The 17298-nt window shown below is 45.2% G+C and overlaps 1 protein-coding gene across 1 annotated transcript in view; it reads right to left on the reverse strand.

Moving 5' to 3' along the window:
- Positions 1-16558, reverse strand: part of DOK7 (docking protein 7) — a 107643-nt gene extending 91085 nt beyond the window's left edge. Inside the window, exons 1-3 of the mRNA XM_038399713.2 lie at positions 16419-16558; positions 16201-16246; positions 4832-5062 (exon numbers count right to left, since the gene is read on the reverse strand). Of these exons, the coding sequence (XP_038255641.1) occupies positions 4832-5062; positions 16201-16246; positions 16419-16472 (331 nt within the window). The 5' untranslated portion in view covers positions 16473-16558. The remainder of the gene's footprint in view (positions 1-4831; positions 5063-16200; positions 16247-16418) is intronic.
- Between the last annotated feature and the right edge of the window lie 740 nt (positions 16559-17298).

Below are 17298 nucleotides of genomic sequence, written 5' to 3' on the forward strand. Positions count from 1 at the left end.
ATATTTAAAATATTAAAATATTTAAAATTTCCTCTGCATCAGAGATGCACATTAAGCCCAAAAGCTGCCTACTCATCACTAAAATCCACAGGGAAAGCACTAAAGAACCTATTCTTATAACTATTCTTCCCTTCCCCTTGACTAGATTTTCTCACCTTTAAAATGTCAGGAAATTTAACAGCATCTGATCTTTGCTTCTCATATAAGTATTCTGCTGTGTTCTTCAATAAATTACCATCTAGCTGCCAGACAACTCCTCATCTGTGATCTGAATTTGATAACTTCCCTAAGATCCTAGCAGAATTAGGCAGAAAGTAATTCAAGAGAAATGTAAAAGGAAGCCAGAGAGAGAACTCACCATAGTTCTACTTATGGTGTGACTCCGAAACACTGCTGGGGAAAAAAATCTATGTTCAGGTGATGTTGCTTGTCTGCTGTGTGATTATTACCACTTATTTAGAAAAATCCAGTACACTACCAAAGTGAAACCAAATCATCGCTGATTATAGAACATTCCTTATTCAGTCTTGCATCAACTTAGACATCCCTCGGAGGTTACTTCTGTTTGTACAAGATGCTGCTTTGTAAGTAGCCCTAGTTTAGAGGCTACCAGATTATGACCTTAGTGGTTCTGTTCTACCACATCTAAACGATGAACAGGGTAAAAATGGTTGCAAGCGCCAATTGCTGCATAAATAAAAAATCGGCAGCTAGAGTTCCAGAATCACCCCTAAAATGTGCCAAGTCAACACCTAGATTTAAACACACCCAAATTTGACGAAAGTTTAGATCTGGATAGAAACTTTGTGGTATAGGCCCAACTCTGATGTAGCGGTAGAAAGCAGCAGTTTTTCCTTCCTGAAATGTAACCTTTACAGTGTAGTCCCCAAACCTCCACTCCCACTCTACACAGGAATACAGGCATTGGCACCCTGACAGCAGGATTGTCTGGCTATGTAGACTCCCTCCTCAGGCCCTACGCTACCAGCACTCCCAGCTATCTTCTAGACACCACTGACTTCCTGAAGGTGGACAGATCCATTGGTGATCTTCCTGAAAACACCATCCTAGCCACTATGGATGTAGAAGCCCTCTACACCAACATTCCACACAAAGATGGACTACAAGCCGTCAGGAACAGTATCCCCGATAATGTCACAGCTAACCTGGTGGCTGAACTTTGTGACTTTGTCCTCACCCATAACTATTTCACATTTGGGGACATATACCTTCAAATCAGCGGCACTGCTATGGGTACCCGCATGGCCCCACAGTATGCCAACATTTTTATGGCTGACTTAGAACAACGCTTCCTCAGCTCTCGTCCCCTAATGCCCCTACTCTATTTGTGCTACATTGATGACATCTTCATCATCTGGATCATGGAAAAGAAGCCCTTGAGGAATTCCACCATGATTTCAATAATTTCCATCCCACGATCAACCTCAGCCTGGACCAGTCCACACAAGAGATCCACTTCCTGGACACTACGGTGCTAATAAGAGATGGTCACACAACCAGCACCCTATACTGGAAACCTACTGACCACTATGCCTACCTACATGCCTCCAGCTTTCATCCAGACCACATGATCCATTGTCTACAGCCAAGCTCTACGGTACAACCATATTTGCTCCAACCCCTCAGACAAAGACAAACACCTACAAGATCTCTATCAAGCGGTCTTATAACTACAACACCCATCTGCTGAAGTGAAGAAACTGATTGACAGAGCCAGAAGAGTACCCAGAAGTTACCTACTACAGGACAGGCCCAACAAAGAAAATAACAGAACGCCACTAGCCATCACCTTCAGCCTCCAACTAAAACCTCTCCAACGCATCATCAAGGATCTACAACCTATCCTGAAGGATGACCCATCACTCTCACAGATCTTGGGAGACAGGCCAGTCCTTGCTTACAGACAGCCCCCCAATCTGAAGCAAATACTCACCAGCAACCACACACCACACAACAGAACCACTAACCCAGGAACCTATCCTTGCAACAAAGCCCGTTGCCAACTCTGTCCACATATCTATTCAGGGGACACCATCATAGGGCCTAATCACATCAGCAACACTATCAGAGGCTCATTCACCTGCACATCTACCAATGTGATATATGCCATCATGTGCCAGCAATGCCCCTCTGCCACGTACATTGGTCAAACTGGACAGTCTCTACGTAAAAGAATAAATGGATACAAATCAGATGTCAAGAATTATAACATTCAAAAACCAGTTGGAGAACACTTCAATCTCTTTGGTCACTCGATTACAGACCTAAGAGTGGCAATTCTTCAACAAAAAAACTTCAAAAACAGACTCCAGCGAGAGACTGCTGAATTGGAATTAATTTGCAAACTGGATACAATTAACTTTGGCTTGAATAAAGCCTGGGAGTGGATGTGTCATTACACAAAGTAAAACTATTTCTCCATGTTTATTTCCCTCCCCCACTACTGTTCCTCAGATGTTCTTGTCAACTGCTGGAAATGGCCCACCTTGATTATTACTACAAAATGCCCCCCTTTCCCCCATCCGGTAATAGCTCACCTTACCTGATCACTCTCGTTACAGTGTGTATGGTAACACCCATTGTTTCATGTTCTCTGTGTATATAAATCTCCCCACCGTATTTTCCACAGCATGCATCCAATGAAGTGAGCTGTCACTCACAAAAGCTTATGCTCAAATAACTTTGTTAGTCTCTAAGGTATCACAAGTCCTCCTTTTCTTTTTGCAGAACCTGCTCAGTTATACTTAGGATCATCTGCTGAGATGTGTCTGCATTCCTTATTTCCTTTAACATCTCTGACCTCTTCCCTGCCCCTAGTCCTTCTGTGACCTCCTGTCCATTAACATCCCTGACTTCTCTGCACCTGTAGGCTTACTCTCTCATTTCCCTCAGTTTTATAGTTGGCTCCTTTAAATCCACTGGATCCTTTAACCGTGCCTCTCTTGCCTCTCTCTCCCACCATCCATCTCACTAACCCCCTCTGTATCTACTCCCTCTGCAGAACACTTCTGGAGGAAACCCTCCACTCCAAGTTCACCCACTCCTCATTCTGTTCTGCCATCTTCCTTGAAAAATAGCTCCAGTCCTCCTCCCTAATGGCATCTCATACCTATAAGCACCAATGCTGATTTGCCACAATTTACTGCCCCCTCACGTTCATAACCACCATCCTTAAATTCATAGATTCCAAGGCCAGAAGGGACCCTGGTGATCATGTAGTTTGACCTCCTGCATAACACAGGCCATATTACCTCCCCCTTAGTCCAGGAGCTCGTTGACTTCAAGGAGAAAATTGTCAGGTTCTCGTGTAAGTTTCCTCCATCCCCTCCTAATATCCTTTTCTCCTTTACTTCAGTCAGACTCAGGTGTCTTGCTCACTGTCCATTTCCAACCCCCCCCCCCCCCCGACCTCTCCCCGTTTTGCCCCATGGCATACACACACATTTTATTATCCCCATCCTCAAAGAACCAAACCTCAAACAACTACTGTCCCATTTCCCTGGTTTCCTTCACATCTAAACTGAATGGACTGTGTACACCCACTACCTTAACTACCTCTCCTCTAAATTCCTCCTGAATTGCCTCCTGTCTTGCTTCTGCACTCTGTGCTCCATTGAAACTGTTCTCCCCAAGGTCTCCAAAGAGCTTTTCCTGACCAAGTTTTACATATTCCATTCTGTCCTTTCAATAAGCTCTGTCCTTCACTCTGCCAACCTTCATGCCTCTCCAGTTCTTTCCCCAACTCCCATCTCCATGCCTTCCACACTGCCCCCATGCCTGAAACAACTTCTCTATCCTGATACAGCAGGTTCCCTCTACACCTCATTCAAGTCCTTCTTAAAGGCTCACTTCTACCACATACACACACACACACACACACACACACACACCATGCACACAAACTTATACCACATGTTTTCCTCACCGCAACACCGCATTAAAATGAAATCAGGAAAACAAAACAAACCCTGCCACCCTCCTCCACAATTCTCAGTGCATCTAGTCTTATCTGCATCTGTCTTTTAGACCATAAGCTTCTGAGGCAAGGGCTGTCTTTGTATAGTGACACGCCCATCGTCAACACTTAAGAGGTGATAAATTATACATAAATAAAAATGATCATCAGTATAATAAATGTATGTCCTAATGCTTTACCAAACACTAAAAGCCAATTACCCTGGATTATCCCCATATAATAAATTGTTGGCCACTACAATGCATTTCAGAGCTACAGATCTGAAAATGAACGACATAGTAGATTAAAGTTAAACGTACAGGTGAGAATGGCATCTTTACTGTGAGATTCTCCCATTACATGTATTTGAGAAGGGATGTTCAGCAGCACTGCACATTATCTAGTCTATCGGACAGAACTGGGGAGTGGGTTTTAATTCCTGGGTTCTAATCATGGCTCTGCCACTCATAGTTTTTGTCCTCCCTGAGCACAAGGATTTGTCATGAATCCATGTGCTATAGACACAATTAAAAGCTAAAGCTAAAGCTGACAAACCCCTGACCTGGAGAGCTAGGACTAGAGCCTTGGCCCCTCAGCTCCACAAAACACAAGCCTTTAATATCTGAGCCAAAGAAGATAGTAGAAGCACATTGATAGTTATTACCTTACCCTCTCTGTGGCACACCTCTAGTGGGCAGTACACTCACATTACACACTGCATGTGACAGCTGACCTGGAGCTCACAAGGAAGTGAAGACTCTTGGCTCCAAGGCCAGAGACAATCTGGGCCCTTTCAACTAAGAGTTTCGTTTGCGTTCTTTCCAAAAGAGAAGAATGTGACAAGACAAAGGTTACCTTCCCCCAAACTGTAACGAATCCGTACATCCCACGCATACATAGTTTCCTTGTTGTCAAATCCCAGCATCACGACTTGAGATAGACAGATGATAGCAAGTGTGTGATTTAAGCCCTCATAGGAGAGCCCAGGATCCAGGCCACAGATGTCTTCTAAGGTCACACTGCTCCTCTCCTTATGTCCTTTGGCTCGCTCAGATTTATCCTTGTACACCAACATGACTAAACAATCTGAAAGAAGCAGAGCTATCAGAGAACCTGACACATAACGGAACATAATTCTCAGTACTCGACTTGAGAAAATACATTTGGCAACTGTGCCATAGGCTGGCTCAATTCAGTTTTCACTCCGTGGAAACTGCTGAAAAAAACTGTAAAAAGTGAATATTTTCCAGGCTGTTTTTAAGGTGACTTAAGACAGACAGAGAAGAATATTTTTTAAGATGAATGTGTCTCTCCGGAATTCTGCCCTTCAGCTTAATTTCCTGTCAAAACTATGCTTAAATTGTGATTTTTAAAGTTATAATCTTACTTTTATAACTATAAACAAGATCAGGGGTAAAGAATCTCTTCTGGATAATGCCAATAATGGATCAGGTAGCGAATCACTTAAGCTATGCCCTCTCATTTTTACCTAGCATTCACACTCATATTTCCTTTCTTAGAATTCACTGTGTTCTGAAGTGTAGGATTTGATGTAGGGCCCAAATCCTGCAATTCCCTGTGTGCGAATGGACTGCTGAGCCTGGGCAGAGCCCCACTGACTTCAGGGTCACCATGCTGGCACATCAGCCCACTCTTGCACAAGAAGTTGCAAGCTTTGGGCTTAAATTGTATAAGTCAACATCTGATGCTTTATGTTCAATTTCTTTTAATTCATGGTGTCTATGTGAGCCCCCGTAGGATGTGTTCAGGACTTGTATTATTTGTTTAAGATTTGACATTTGCGTTTTTATTTTGATGCTATTATACTGTTGGTGCTCTTTTGATAAGAGTAATTGTTACACTTTTTACATTATGTTTTAAAATCTAGTCTCACTGTAAGTTCCATCATTATGACGCTCTTCCTCATCTCAGGCTATGCAGGGTGCGACAGACTGTACACCCCTGTATTCACCCCTTGCGCACTACTGTAATAATCTTTGTACAAAGTATGCCTTATGGGGTATCATTTGAAAACTTAATTTGCTGGTCATTATGGTCCTGGTAAAATATGTCTAGCAACATTGTATGTAAGTTACAAAATTCCACTGTATGGTATTACTAAAACATATTCCAAGTCTGGGTAAAAAGAAAAGCAGTATTTGTGGCATCTTAGAGACTAACAAATTTATTTGAGCATAAGCTTTCATGAGCTACAGCTCACTTCATCGGATGCATTCGGTGACGAGAGCTGTAGCTCACGAAAGCTTATGCTCAAATAAATTTGTTGGTCTCTAAAGTGCCACAAATACTCCTTTTCTTTTTGCGAATAAAGACAAACAGGGCTGCTATTCTGAAACAAGTCTGGGTAGTGGTCAAACCAGTTCCTCAGAGACAAAAGGCAAGCTGATGCCTCAGGCCAGGTATAAACAAGGTCAATGGGCCATTACTTACTAAATGGTCATTCTTTAGCAGGAAAGGTGGCATGGGTGAAAAAAATCTACATTTTAGCAAAGAAACAGCATGGTGTTCCCATCCACACAAACTTTTTGTCTCCTGACAGGTTTCAGAGTAGCAGCCCTGTTAGTCTGTATTCGCAAAAAGAAAAGGAGTACTTGTGGCGCCGTAGAGACTAACAAATTTATTTGAGCATAAGCTTTCGTGAGCTACAGCTCACTTCATCAGATGCATCCACTGTATTTTCCACTGAATGCAGCCGATGAAGTGAGCTGTAGCTCACGAAAGCTTATGCTCAATACATTTGTTAGTCTTTAAGGTGCCACAAGTACTCCTTTTCTTTTTGCGAATACAGACTAACAGGGCTGCTACTCTGAAATCTGTCCATTGAGTCATTGCACCAGAAGGAACAAAGGAAGGGGCTGTTAAACAGAAGGGGTCCTGGCCTAACAGGTTTGGCCAGTAAGACTGTTGAGAGCATGTGGCATGGAAAAACATTTACTTTGAATTTAACATTGCTTGTTAAATGAGACATCAGTTGTGTTTTATCTTTGTTTTGCTTGTAACCATTTCTTATTTGTATGCCTCATTAATTGTAGTCACTTAAAATTCATCTCTTTGTTGTTTTAACTAAACCAGAGTGTTTGCATTGAAGAGTTTGGGAAACTCCACTTGGGATAACAGGATTTCTGCACATCATTTCTATTAATAAAATGATGGTCTTTATATGAGCTTGTCCAGGAGAGGACTGGGCAATACAAGACATACATTTCTAGGGAAATATCTGGAACTGGGAGTGTGCTGCAGTATAGTTCAGGCTGGTAAAAGCCTGGGTGTAACTGGCAGGCCTCAAGTGCATGTAAGTCATTCCCAGCTATTTATGAGCAGTCCAGAAGGGGAGGCAACACCAGAAAGCAGTGTAAAAGACACCACAGGTTAGAGAGCACAGGTGACACAGCTACTTACCAGTCTAGATTATACCCTGGGTATGGCAATGGCATAGAGTCAGGACAGCGGGATGGCCAGCTATGATTGGAGCTGGAACAGGAACAAGCAGGGTCAGGAGCACTGCATCAGAGCCACCAGGCAGCAGGGAGTATCCCTGACAACTTAGTGACATTGAGTGTCTGTTTTCATTAGGAGCCTATCTAGCTATCTTGGGGTCACCTGATTAGACCCCTGCTTGTGGATTCGCTGGATCCTTAGGACTCCCAGGTAATGACCTCAGATGACTCATCAGACTCAGGCTCACGGATGACTCATCACACAAAGGCATCAACTCCTTGCAGGGCTAACCTTTTCAAACCACTGCTGTAATTTACAATGTGCAAGTGGGCAGTTACACCTGCTTGCAGCCCCACTGACATCAAGGGGGCTTTTTGTAGGCACATCAGCCCACCTATGCATTGTAAAGTGCAGGTCCAGGGCCTAACTCAACTGAATTTCATGATCCTAGGATTAACACACATTAACGTACACATTTTGTATGCATTATAGACATGCATATGGTTTTCCATGTGCTTCATGTCATAACCAGCAATTTCCTTAATTTCCTAAAATTAAGGTATTAAATATTAAAAGAGCTAGGGTTGACATCAGTAGTAAAAGAATACTGCAATGTTTGAATTATAAACACTTCAGGGGGATATTTCTTTGTTTAAAAAAAATCTAGTGGATCTTCTTAATATCATAGAAACATTTGTTTTGGTTTTAAATTTTGTAAATTCTTCAGGTTTACAAAATGTAAAATTGGCAGCAGTTTTTCCCAACAGTTTCTGGGGTAGAAATGGAAACAAACCCCAATCCTGCAATCCGATTCTCCTGGGCAGACTCCTGAACCTGCATGCAGTCCTGTTGACCCGCATAAGACGCTAGGTCCAGGATTAAAAGTGTCCAGGATTTGTCTGCGCTATCAGATTGCAAGATGGGAGCCACTGTTATTAAGAAGTGTTATAGATGCCATGCTGTCAACTTCCATTATTTTAATCACAAATCTTGTGGTATTTGGAGACAGTTCATGACGACAAGTGACTATGTGAGACACTCAGCTTTTTTTTCTTAAGTACATTTGTACCTAGAGCGGGGGGCGGGGCGAGGGAGGAGGGGTGACTATTGTCCCAACCTGTAAAAAATTTTGAGATTTTAAAAAGTTTCCCATTGTGCAAAGAAACAAAAGCAAGACATTTCTCAGATGTTTGTGAAGCACGAGAAAGAGAGAGAGAGGGTATGTCTACACTGCATCGGGGTAAGAGCCTCCCAGTCTGGTTCCACAGACTCGTGCTAGCAGGTCTCACAGTGCCATGCTAAAATAGCTGGGCAGATGTTGCGGCCAGGACAGGAGCTCAGACTCTGAAGCTGGGCAGGGCCTCCAGATCCTGAGCTGAAAATGCCATCATGAATAAACAGAGTAAAAGAGACAGTGAGAGACAAAAAGACATCTTTTAAAATTGGAAGTCAAAGCCTACTGGGGAAAAGAGAAAGGATCATAAATTCTGGCAAGTCAAATGCAGAAGTATAATTAAGCAGCCCAAAAAGAAATTTGAAGAACAATTAGCAAAAGACACAAAATCTAACACCAAAAAAATGTTAAGTACATGAGAAGCAGGAAGCCTGCCAAGCAATCAGTGGGGCTACTGAATGATCGAGGTGCTAAAGCAGCACTCAAGGAAGACAAGGTTCTTGCAGAGAAGCTAAATGAATTCTTTGCCTCAGATTCCCACACCTCCCTCAGCCATTCTTTTCAGGTGATGAATTGAGGACCTGTCCCAGGTTGAGGTGTCAATAGAAGACATTTGGGAATAAACTGATAAAGTGAACAGCAATAAATCACCAGGACCATAGAATCATAGACTATCAGGGTTAGAAGGGACCTCAGGAGGTCATCTAGTCCAACCCCCTGCTCAAAGCAGGACCAATCTCCAACTAAATCATCCCAGCCAGGGCTTTCTCAAGCCTACCCTTAAAAGCTTCTAAGGAAGGAGAGATTCCACCACCTCCCTAGGTAATGCATTCCAGTGCTTCACCACCCTCCTAGTGAAAAAGTTTTTCTTAATATCCAACCTAAACCTCCCCCACTGCAACTTGAGACCATACTCCTCGTTCTGTCATCTGCTACCACTGAGAACAGTCTAGATCCATCCTCTTTGGAGCCCCCTTTCAGGTAGTTGAAAGCAGCTATCAAATCCCCCCTCATTCTTCTCTTCCGCAGATTAAACAATCCCAGTTCCCTCAGCCTCTCCTCATAAATCATGTGTTCCAATCGCCTAATCATATTTGTTGCCCTCTGCTGGATGTTTTCCCATTTTTCTACATCCTTCTTGTAGTGTGGGGCCCAAAACTGGACACAGTACTCAAGATGAGGCCTCACCAGTGTCAAATACAGGGGAACGATCACGTCCCTCAATCTGCTGGCAATCTCAATCTGCTTATACATCCCAAAATGCCATTGGCCTTCTTGGCAACAAGGGAACACTGTTGACTCAGATCCAGCTTCTCGTCCACTGTAACCCCTAGGTCGTTTTCTGCAGGACTGCTGCCTAGCCATTCGGTCCCTAGTCTGTAGCGGTGCATGGGATTCTTCCATCCTCAGTGCAGGACTCTGATGAGGTTCAACAAGAACAAGTGCAGATTTCTTTTGGCCAAATTCTCTGATTTGTCTAGGGCCCTCTGTATCCTATACCTATCCTCCAGCGTATCTACCTCTCCTCCCAGTTTAGTGTCATCTGCAAACTTGCTGAGGGTGCAATCCACACCATCCTCCAAATCATTAATGAAGATATTGAACAAAACTGGCCCGAGGACCGACCCTTGGGGTGCTCCACTTGATACCGGCTGCCAACTAGATACGGAGCCATTGATCACCAGCTGTTGAGCCCGACAATCTAGCCAGCTTTCTATCCACCTTATAATCCATTCATCTAGCCCATACTTCTTTAACTTGCTGGCAAGAATACTGTGGGAGACTGTGTCAAAAGCTTTGCTAAAGTCAAGGAACAACACATCCACTGCTTTCCCTTCATCAACAGAGCCAGTTATCTCATCATAGAAGGCAATTAGATTAGACAGGCATGACTTGCCCTTGGTGAATCCATGCTGACTTTTCCTGATCACTTTCCTCTCCACTAAGTGCTTCAGAATTGATTCCTTGAGGACCTGCTCCATGATTTTTCCCGGGACTGAGGAGAGGCTGACTGGCCTGTAGTTTCCAGGATCCTCCTTCTTCCCTTTTTTAAAAATGGGCACTACATTAGCCTTTTTCCAGTCGTCCGGGACCTCCCCCGATCGCCATGAATTTTCAAAGATAATGGCCAATGGCTCTGCAATCATATCCACCAACTCCTTTAGCACTCTCGGACGCAGCGCATATGGCCCCATGGACTTGTGCTCGTCCAACTTTTCTAAGTAGTCCTGAACTACTTCTTTCTCCACAGAGGGCTGGTCACCTCCTTCCCATGCTGTGCTGCCTAGTGCAGTAGTCTGGGAACTGACCTTGTTCATAAAGACAGAGGCAAAAAAAGCATTGAGTAATTAGCTTTTTCCACATCCTCTGTCACTAGGTTGCCTCCCTCATTCAGTAAGGGGCCCACACTTTCCTTGACTTTCTTCTTGTTGCTAACATACCTGAAGAAACCCTTCTTGTTACACTTAACATCTCTTGCTAGCTGCAACTCCAAGTGTGATTTGGCCTTCCTGATTTCACTCCTGCATGCCCAAGCAATATTTTTATACTCTTCCCTGGTCATTTATCCAATCTTCCACTTCTTGTAAACTTCTTTTTTGTGTTTAAGATCAGCAAGGATTTCACTGTTAAGCCAAGCTGGTCGCCTGCCATATTTACTATTCTTTCTACACATCGGGTGGTTTGCCCCTGTAACCTCAATAAGGATTCTTTAAAATACAGCCAGCTCTCCTGGATTCCTTTCCCCCTCATGTTATTCTCCCAAGGGATCCTGCCCATCAGTTCCCTGAAGGAGTCAAAGTCTGCTTTTCTGATGTCCAGGGTCCATATTCTGCTGCTCTCCTTTCTTCCTTGTGTCAGGATCCTGAACTCGACCATCTCATGGTCACTGCCTCCCAGGTTCCCATGCACTTTTGCTTCCCCTACTATTTCTTCCCCGTTTGTGAGCAGCAGGTCAAGAAGAGCTCTGCCCCTAGTTGGTTCCTCCAGCCCTTACACCAGGAAATTGTGCCCTACATTTTCCAAAATCTTTCTGGATTGTCTGTGTACCGCTGTATTGCTCTCCCACCAGATATCCCATAAGAACCAGGGCCTGCGATCTAGTAACTTCTGTTAGTTGCCGGAAGAAAGCCTCGTCCACCTCATCCCCCTGATCTGGTGGTCTATAGCAGACACCCACCATGACATCATCCTCGTTGCTCACGCTTCTAAACTTAATCCAGAGACACTCAGGTTTTTCTGCAATTTCATACTGGAGCTCTGAGCAATCATACTGCTGTCTTACATACAATGCAACTCCCTCACCTTTTCTGCCCTGCCTGTCCTTCTAGAACACTTTATATCTATCCATGACAGTACTCCAGTCATGTGAGTTATCCCACCGAGTCTCTGTTATTCCAATCACATCATAATTCCTTGACTGTGCCAGGACTTCCAGTTCTCCCTGCTTGTTTCCTAGGCTTCTTGCATTTGTGTATAGGCACTTGAGATAACTTGCTGTTTGTCCTGCTTTCTTAGTATGCTTTCATACTTTCACGCTCTCCTGCTCGTGCTTCCTCCCGGTATCCCACATCCCCACTTACCTCTGGGCTTTGGTCTCTTTCCCCCAGTGAACCTAGTTTAAAGCCCTCCTCACTAGGTTAGCCAGCCTGCTTGCGAAGATGCTCTTCCCTCTCTTCGTTAGGTGGAGCCCGTCTCTGCCTAGCACTCCTACTTCTTGGAACACTGTCCCATAGTCAAAGAATTCAAAGCCTTCTCTCCGACACGACCTGCGTAGCCATTCGTTGACTTCCACGATTCAACGGTCTCTACCCAGGCCTTTTCCTTCCATGGGGAGGATGGACGAGACCACCACTTGTGCCTCAAGCTCCTTTATACTTCTTCCCAAAGCCATGTAGTCCACAGTGATCTGCTCAAGGTCATTCTTGGCAGTATCATTGGTGCCCACGTGGAGAAGCAGGAAGGGATAGTGATCCGGAGGACTTGATGAGTCTCAGCAGTCTCTCTGTCACATCGTGAATACCATCGTGACCAGATGGCAAGAGTTCTGCAGTTTCATATTTGAGTTCCGTCAGAACTACTAACTATGACACGTAATTTATCACTTAAATCAGCTTCTGTACCAGATGACTAGAGGATAGCTAATGTAAAGCCAATTTTTTAAAAAGCCTCCAGAGGCTATACTGGCAATTACTAGCCAGTAAGCCTTAACTTCAATACCAGACAAACTGGTTGAAACAACAGTAAAGAACAGCATGATCAGAGACATAGATGAACACAGTATGTTGGGGAAGAGTCAACACTGCTCTAGTAAAGGAAATCATGCCTCACCAAGATACTAGAATTCTTTGAAGGGTTCATAAATATGTGAACAAGGGTGATCCATTTGATGGAGTGTACTTGGACTTTCAGAAAGCCTTTGGCAAGGTCCCTCACCAAAGCTCTTAAAGTAAGCAGTCATAGGACAAGGAAGGAAGGTTCTCTCATGGATCCATAAGTGATTAAAAGCTAGGAATAAAGGGTCAGTTTTCACAGTGGAGAGAGGTGAATAGTGGAGTCACCCAAGGATCTGTACTGGGACCTGTGCTGTTCAACACAGTCATAAATGATCTGGAAAAAACAATAAATAGTGAGGGGGCAAGGTTTGCAGACAATGCTAAGTTACTAAAGATAGTTAACTTCAAAGCAGACTGTGAAGAGTTACAAAGGGATTTCACAAAACTGGGCAAGCGGGCAACAAAATGGCAAGTGAAATTCAATATTGAAAAGTGCAAAGTAATGCACACTGCAAAACATAATCCCAACTATACATAGAAAATGATAGGGTCTAAATTAGCTGTTACCACTAAAGAAAGAGATCTTGGAGTCACCATACATAGTTCACTCATCTGCTCAGTGTGCGCTGGCAATCAAAAAAAGCTAACAGAATGTTAGGTACCATTTGGAAAGGGACTGATAATAAGACAGAAAATATCATAGTGACACCATATAAATCCACTGTAAGCCCACACCTTGAATACCGTGTGTAGGTCTCGTCATCCTATCTCAAAAAAGATATTAGAATTGGAAAAAGTACAGAGAAGGCAACAAAAATTATATGAGGTATGAAACAGCTTCCATATAAGCAGAGATTAAAAAGACTGGAACCGTTCAGCTTGGAAAAGGGACAACTGAGGGGAGATTTGATAGAGATTTATAAAATCATGAATGGTGTGGAGAAAATGAACAAGTGGTTTTTTTACCCCTTCATATAACACACAAACCGGGGTCTCCAATATAATTAATAGGCAGGAAGCTTAAAATAAATATAAAGGAAGTACTTCTTCACACAACACAGAGTCAACCGGTGTAACTCATTGCCAGGGGATGTTGTGAAGGCCAAAAGTGTAACTGGGTTAAAAAAAAATTAGGTAAATTCGTGGAGGATAGTTCCATCAATGACTATTAGCCAAAATCAGCAGGAATGTAATCCCATGCTCTGGGTGTCCCTAAACCTCTGATTGCTAGAAGCTGGGACTGGACGACAGGGGTAGGAAGATCATTCTATAAATTGTCTTGTTCTGTTCACCACCTCTGAAGCACCTGGCACTGGTCACTGTCGGAAGACAGGATACTGAACTAGATTTACATTGGTCTGACCTCATATGGCTGTTCTCATGTTCATTAGAACATATCGAACCATAAATGAAATTCTTACAGTAGTTGACAGCTTAGTCAAATACGAAACAGTGTGGTCTACAGTGCCAAATTGTTAATCTCAGCTCAGGTTTCCTAGCTGAATGCTTCACAGTAGCTACTGTTGCATAATCATTGCATGTCCCATCTTTGGTTTTCAATATTTGGTTTTGTCACCTTTTGTTTTAACCTCTTCCTAAAGATGTTTTAATAGACAACATCTGTACAACAACATGAAACATCGCAATCTCAGGGTTTCACTGGAGGAGTGCATTTTACAAACGTATCGGGATCCACAAGGAAGATTAGTGCAATTTACCACTTCCTTTGTCCTTGATACAGAAATGCACCCCAGCCCCATCTACAGGGCGCAGATTCCCTTCCCAGCATGCAGAGCTGTCTCTTAAGTGAAATAAATGGATAATCTCAAGCAGGGATCTTTAGTTTTAACTTCCATAGCTCACACTTACTTCCAAGCGAAGCAACAGGAGCTGCATGTGCTCGTTTTTTATGAATGTTAGATGTGGCACTCTGACGCCTGGCAAGTTGCCGTTATAGGGCTCAGTTGGGCAAAGAATGGGCGTCCCTCCAAAGAGGTGAAAAACAGCTGAAAAAACTACATTGTACGTTAACTAACAGAAAGCCTCACAGACATTTTGGATTGCATTCTTGCACCTGTTAGCAGAAACAGCTGCAAATGCAAAGTTTAAGAGCTTTACTGTATAACTGTCTAAAGAAATGAAAACTAAAAACACATCAAAGCAAGAGCACCCTGGTTTATGGGCATTCAACAATCATGGTCCATTTTAAATAATAAAAATAATACATTTTAAAGTGTAGAATAAGCATTCATATTTTATTGATCTGCCACTTTCTGAAGAATCTAGTTTCCGACTTTGAGCACCTAAAGTCAGGAATCTAAATTCATATTCGGAAGCCTGAACATTAGCTTTATGAACAACAGACTTTGGATGCTAAATAGAGACATAATCAGCATGTAAATATTAATAAAAACAAGAATTTAGATTACTAAAGCAATGATACATGTACCTAACTTTAGGCATGCTCATGTGAAAAATGGACCCTAAAGAAGATAAGATATAAACTAAAGTCCAAAGCCAACAAATAGTTCATGGCGATTCCAAAATCAGCTTTCAGGTAATGCAGGCTCATATACATATGTACAAGACAAAACATGACTTTGCAGTCCATGTGACACTGAAAAATATTTCCAGACTTGAAAATATAACAGCACAGTTGGGTGGGAGCCTTTCAACTACATGATTTTCAAACTGCCCTAATAAGTTTACTAACAATTCAGAAACCACCCCTTCCACCAGGGGAAAAAGGCCACCTCCGAAGTGGTCAGATATTACAAGAGAGGAGGCCCAGATTAGATGGATCAAACAACCCAGCTGCTGTTGAACAAGGAACAGCAAGGCTCCACCGGAGTTGGAGCTAAGTGGGTAGCAAGCAGCCCCGAACAGATGAGATGTGGGAACTTCAAAAGAGAGAGAGTCCGGCGCTGCTGCACCAGCTTGGAGCCGGCCGTGACCCCCAAGAGGTTGAAGCGAGCCAGCCAGCCCTCGAGGGGAGGAATCACGAAGCCCTCCAGGTCCCCGCGCTAGCCCGTTGCCTTTCCCCTTCTCTCTTTCAGTTACACTTTGGGGCGCCTTCCGTACCCTCTTTTGCTATTTCGAGCTGCTTGGCCCCCTGCCAAGTGACTGGCTGCTAGAAAAGGAGGGAAGAAGGAGAAACCAGCCCAGCGTCTGGGGCGCGGGGAGAGTTTAATCTCCACACACCGGCCCCGGGGCACGAGCTCCCAGGTCTGGCTCTTCTGCCAGGAGCCCGGGGGAGGGTGATTTGTCTCCCCGCAGGAGCTGCCCACTCCCCCGCCACAGCCCGCGGCGGCACCTACCTGCAACCGGGGAAGGTTTGCGCAGCACCAGCCACCTATTCTTCCACTGCAGAGAAACAAGGAGACATCAGCGTTACCCGCGGCCGGCTCTCCCCTCCCCCGCCAGCCAAGCAGCCCCCGGGGCTCGGCGCCCTGCCGGGGTGGGGAGAGACGGGGCAGTCCCGGGGGGGGCGGGGCGGGGACCCCCCTGCCAAGCGGGAAGGCTGCAAAGCGGGGACCTTTTTTCCATCTCTCAATTTGACATGACCCTCCACCACCACGGAATCCGTCATCTTCAGTCATGATTCCGGAGCCCGACAGCTGCTCCCGGCGCGGCGCGGCGCGGCGCTCGCTCGCTCCCGAGCCCGGGCCGGGGCCGCGGGGTCACTTTCAAAATAGCTTTATTAGCTCGTCGCTGCACGCGGACAGCCGGGGGGGGGGCGTGCGCCAGCCGCATCCTCGCGCTCCCTCAGGCGGCACGGCCGAACCAGTGCCCCCCCCCACACCCACTGCTAACCCCCCCCCCCCACACCCACTACAGCCCCCACACCCACTGCCACAACTACCCCCCACACACCGCCCCCCTCACACACCCACTACCACCCCCACACCCACTGCCACACTAACCCCGCACCCCCCCACACCCACTGCCACAACTACCCCGCACCCCCACCAGCCCCCCCACACCACCACTGCCACAACTAACCCCGCACGCCCCCCCACCCACTACCATCCCCCCACACCCACTGCCACAACGAACCCCGCACCCCCCACACCCACTACCAGCCCCCCACACCCACTGCTAACCCGCACCCCCCACACCCACACTACCATCCCCCCAACCCACTGCACAACTAACCCCCACACACAAACCGCCCCCCTCACACACCCACTACCACCCCCCCTCACCCACTGCCACACTAACCCCCCCACCACCCCCCCTCACACACCCACTACCAGCCCCCCACACCCACTGCACAACTAACCCCGCACCCCCCCCAACCCCTACCAGCCCCCCCACACCCACTGCCACAATAACCCCCACACCACCGCCCCCCTCACACACACCCACTACCAGCCCCCCACACCCCTGCCACACTAACCCCCACACACACCGCC

The sequence above is a fragment of the Dermochelys coriacea genome, chromosome 4 (assembly GCF_009764565.3).
Source record: "Dermochelys coriacea isolate rDerCor1 chromosome 4, rDerCor1.pri.v4, whole genome shotgun sequence".
Taxonomy (NCBI): Eukaryota; Metazoa; Chordata; order Testudines; family Dermochelyidae; genus Dermochelys; species Dermochelys coriacea.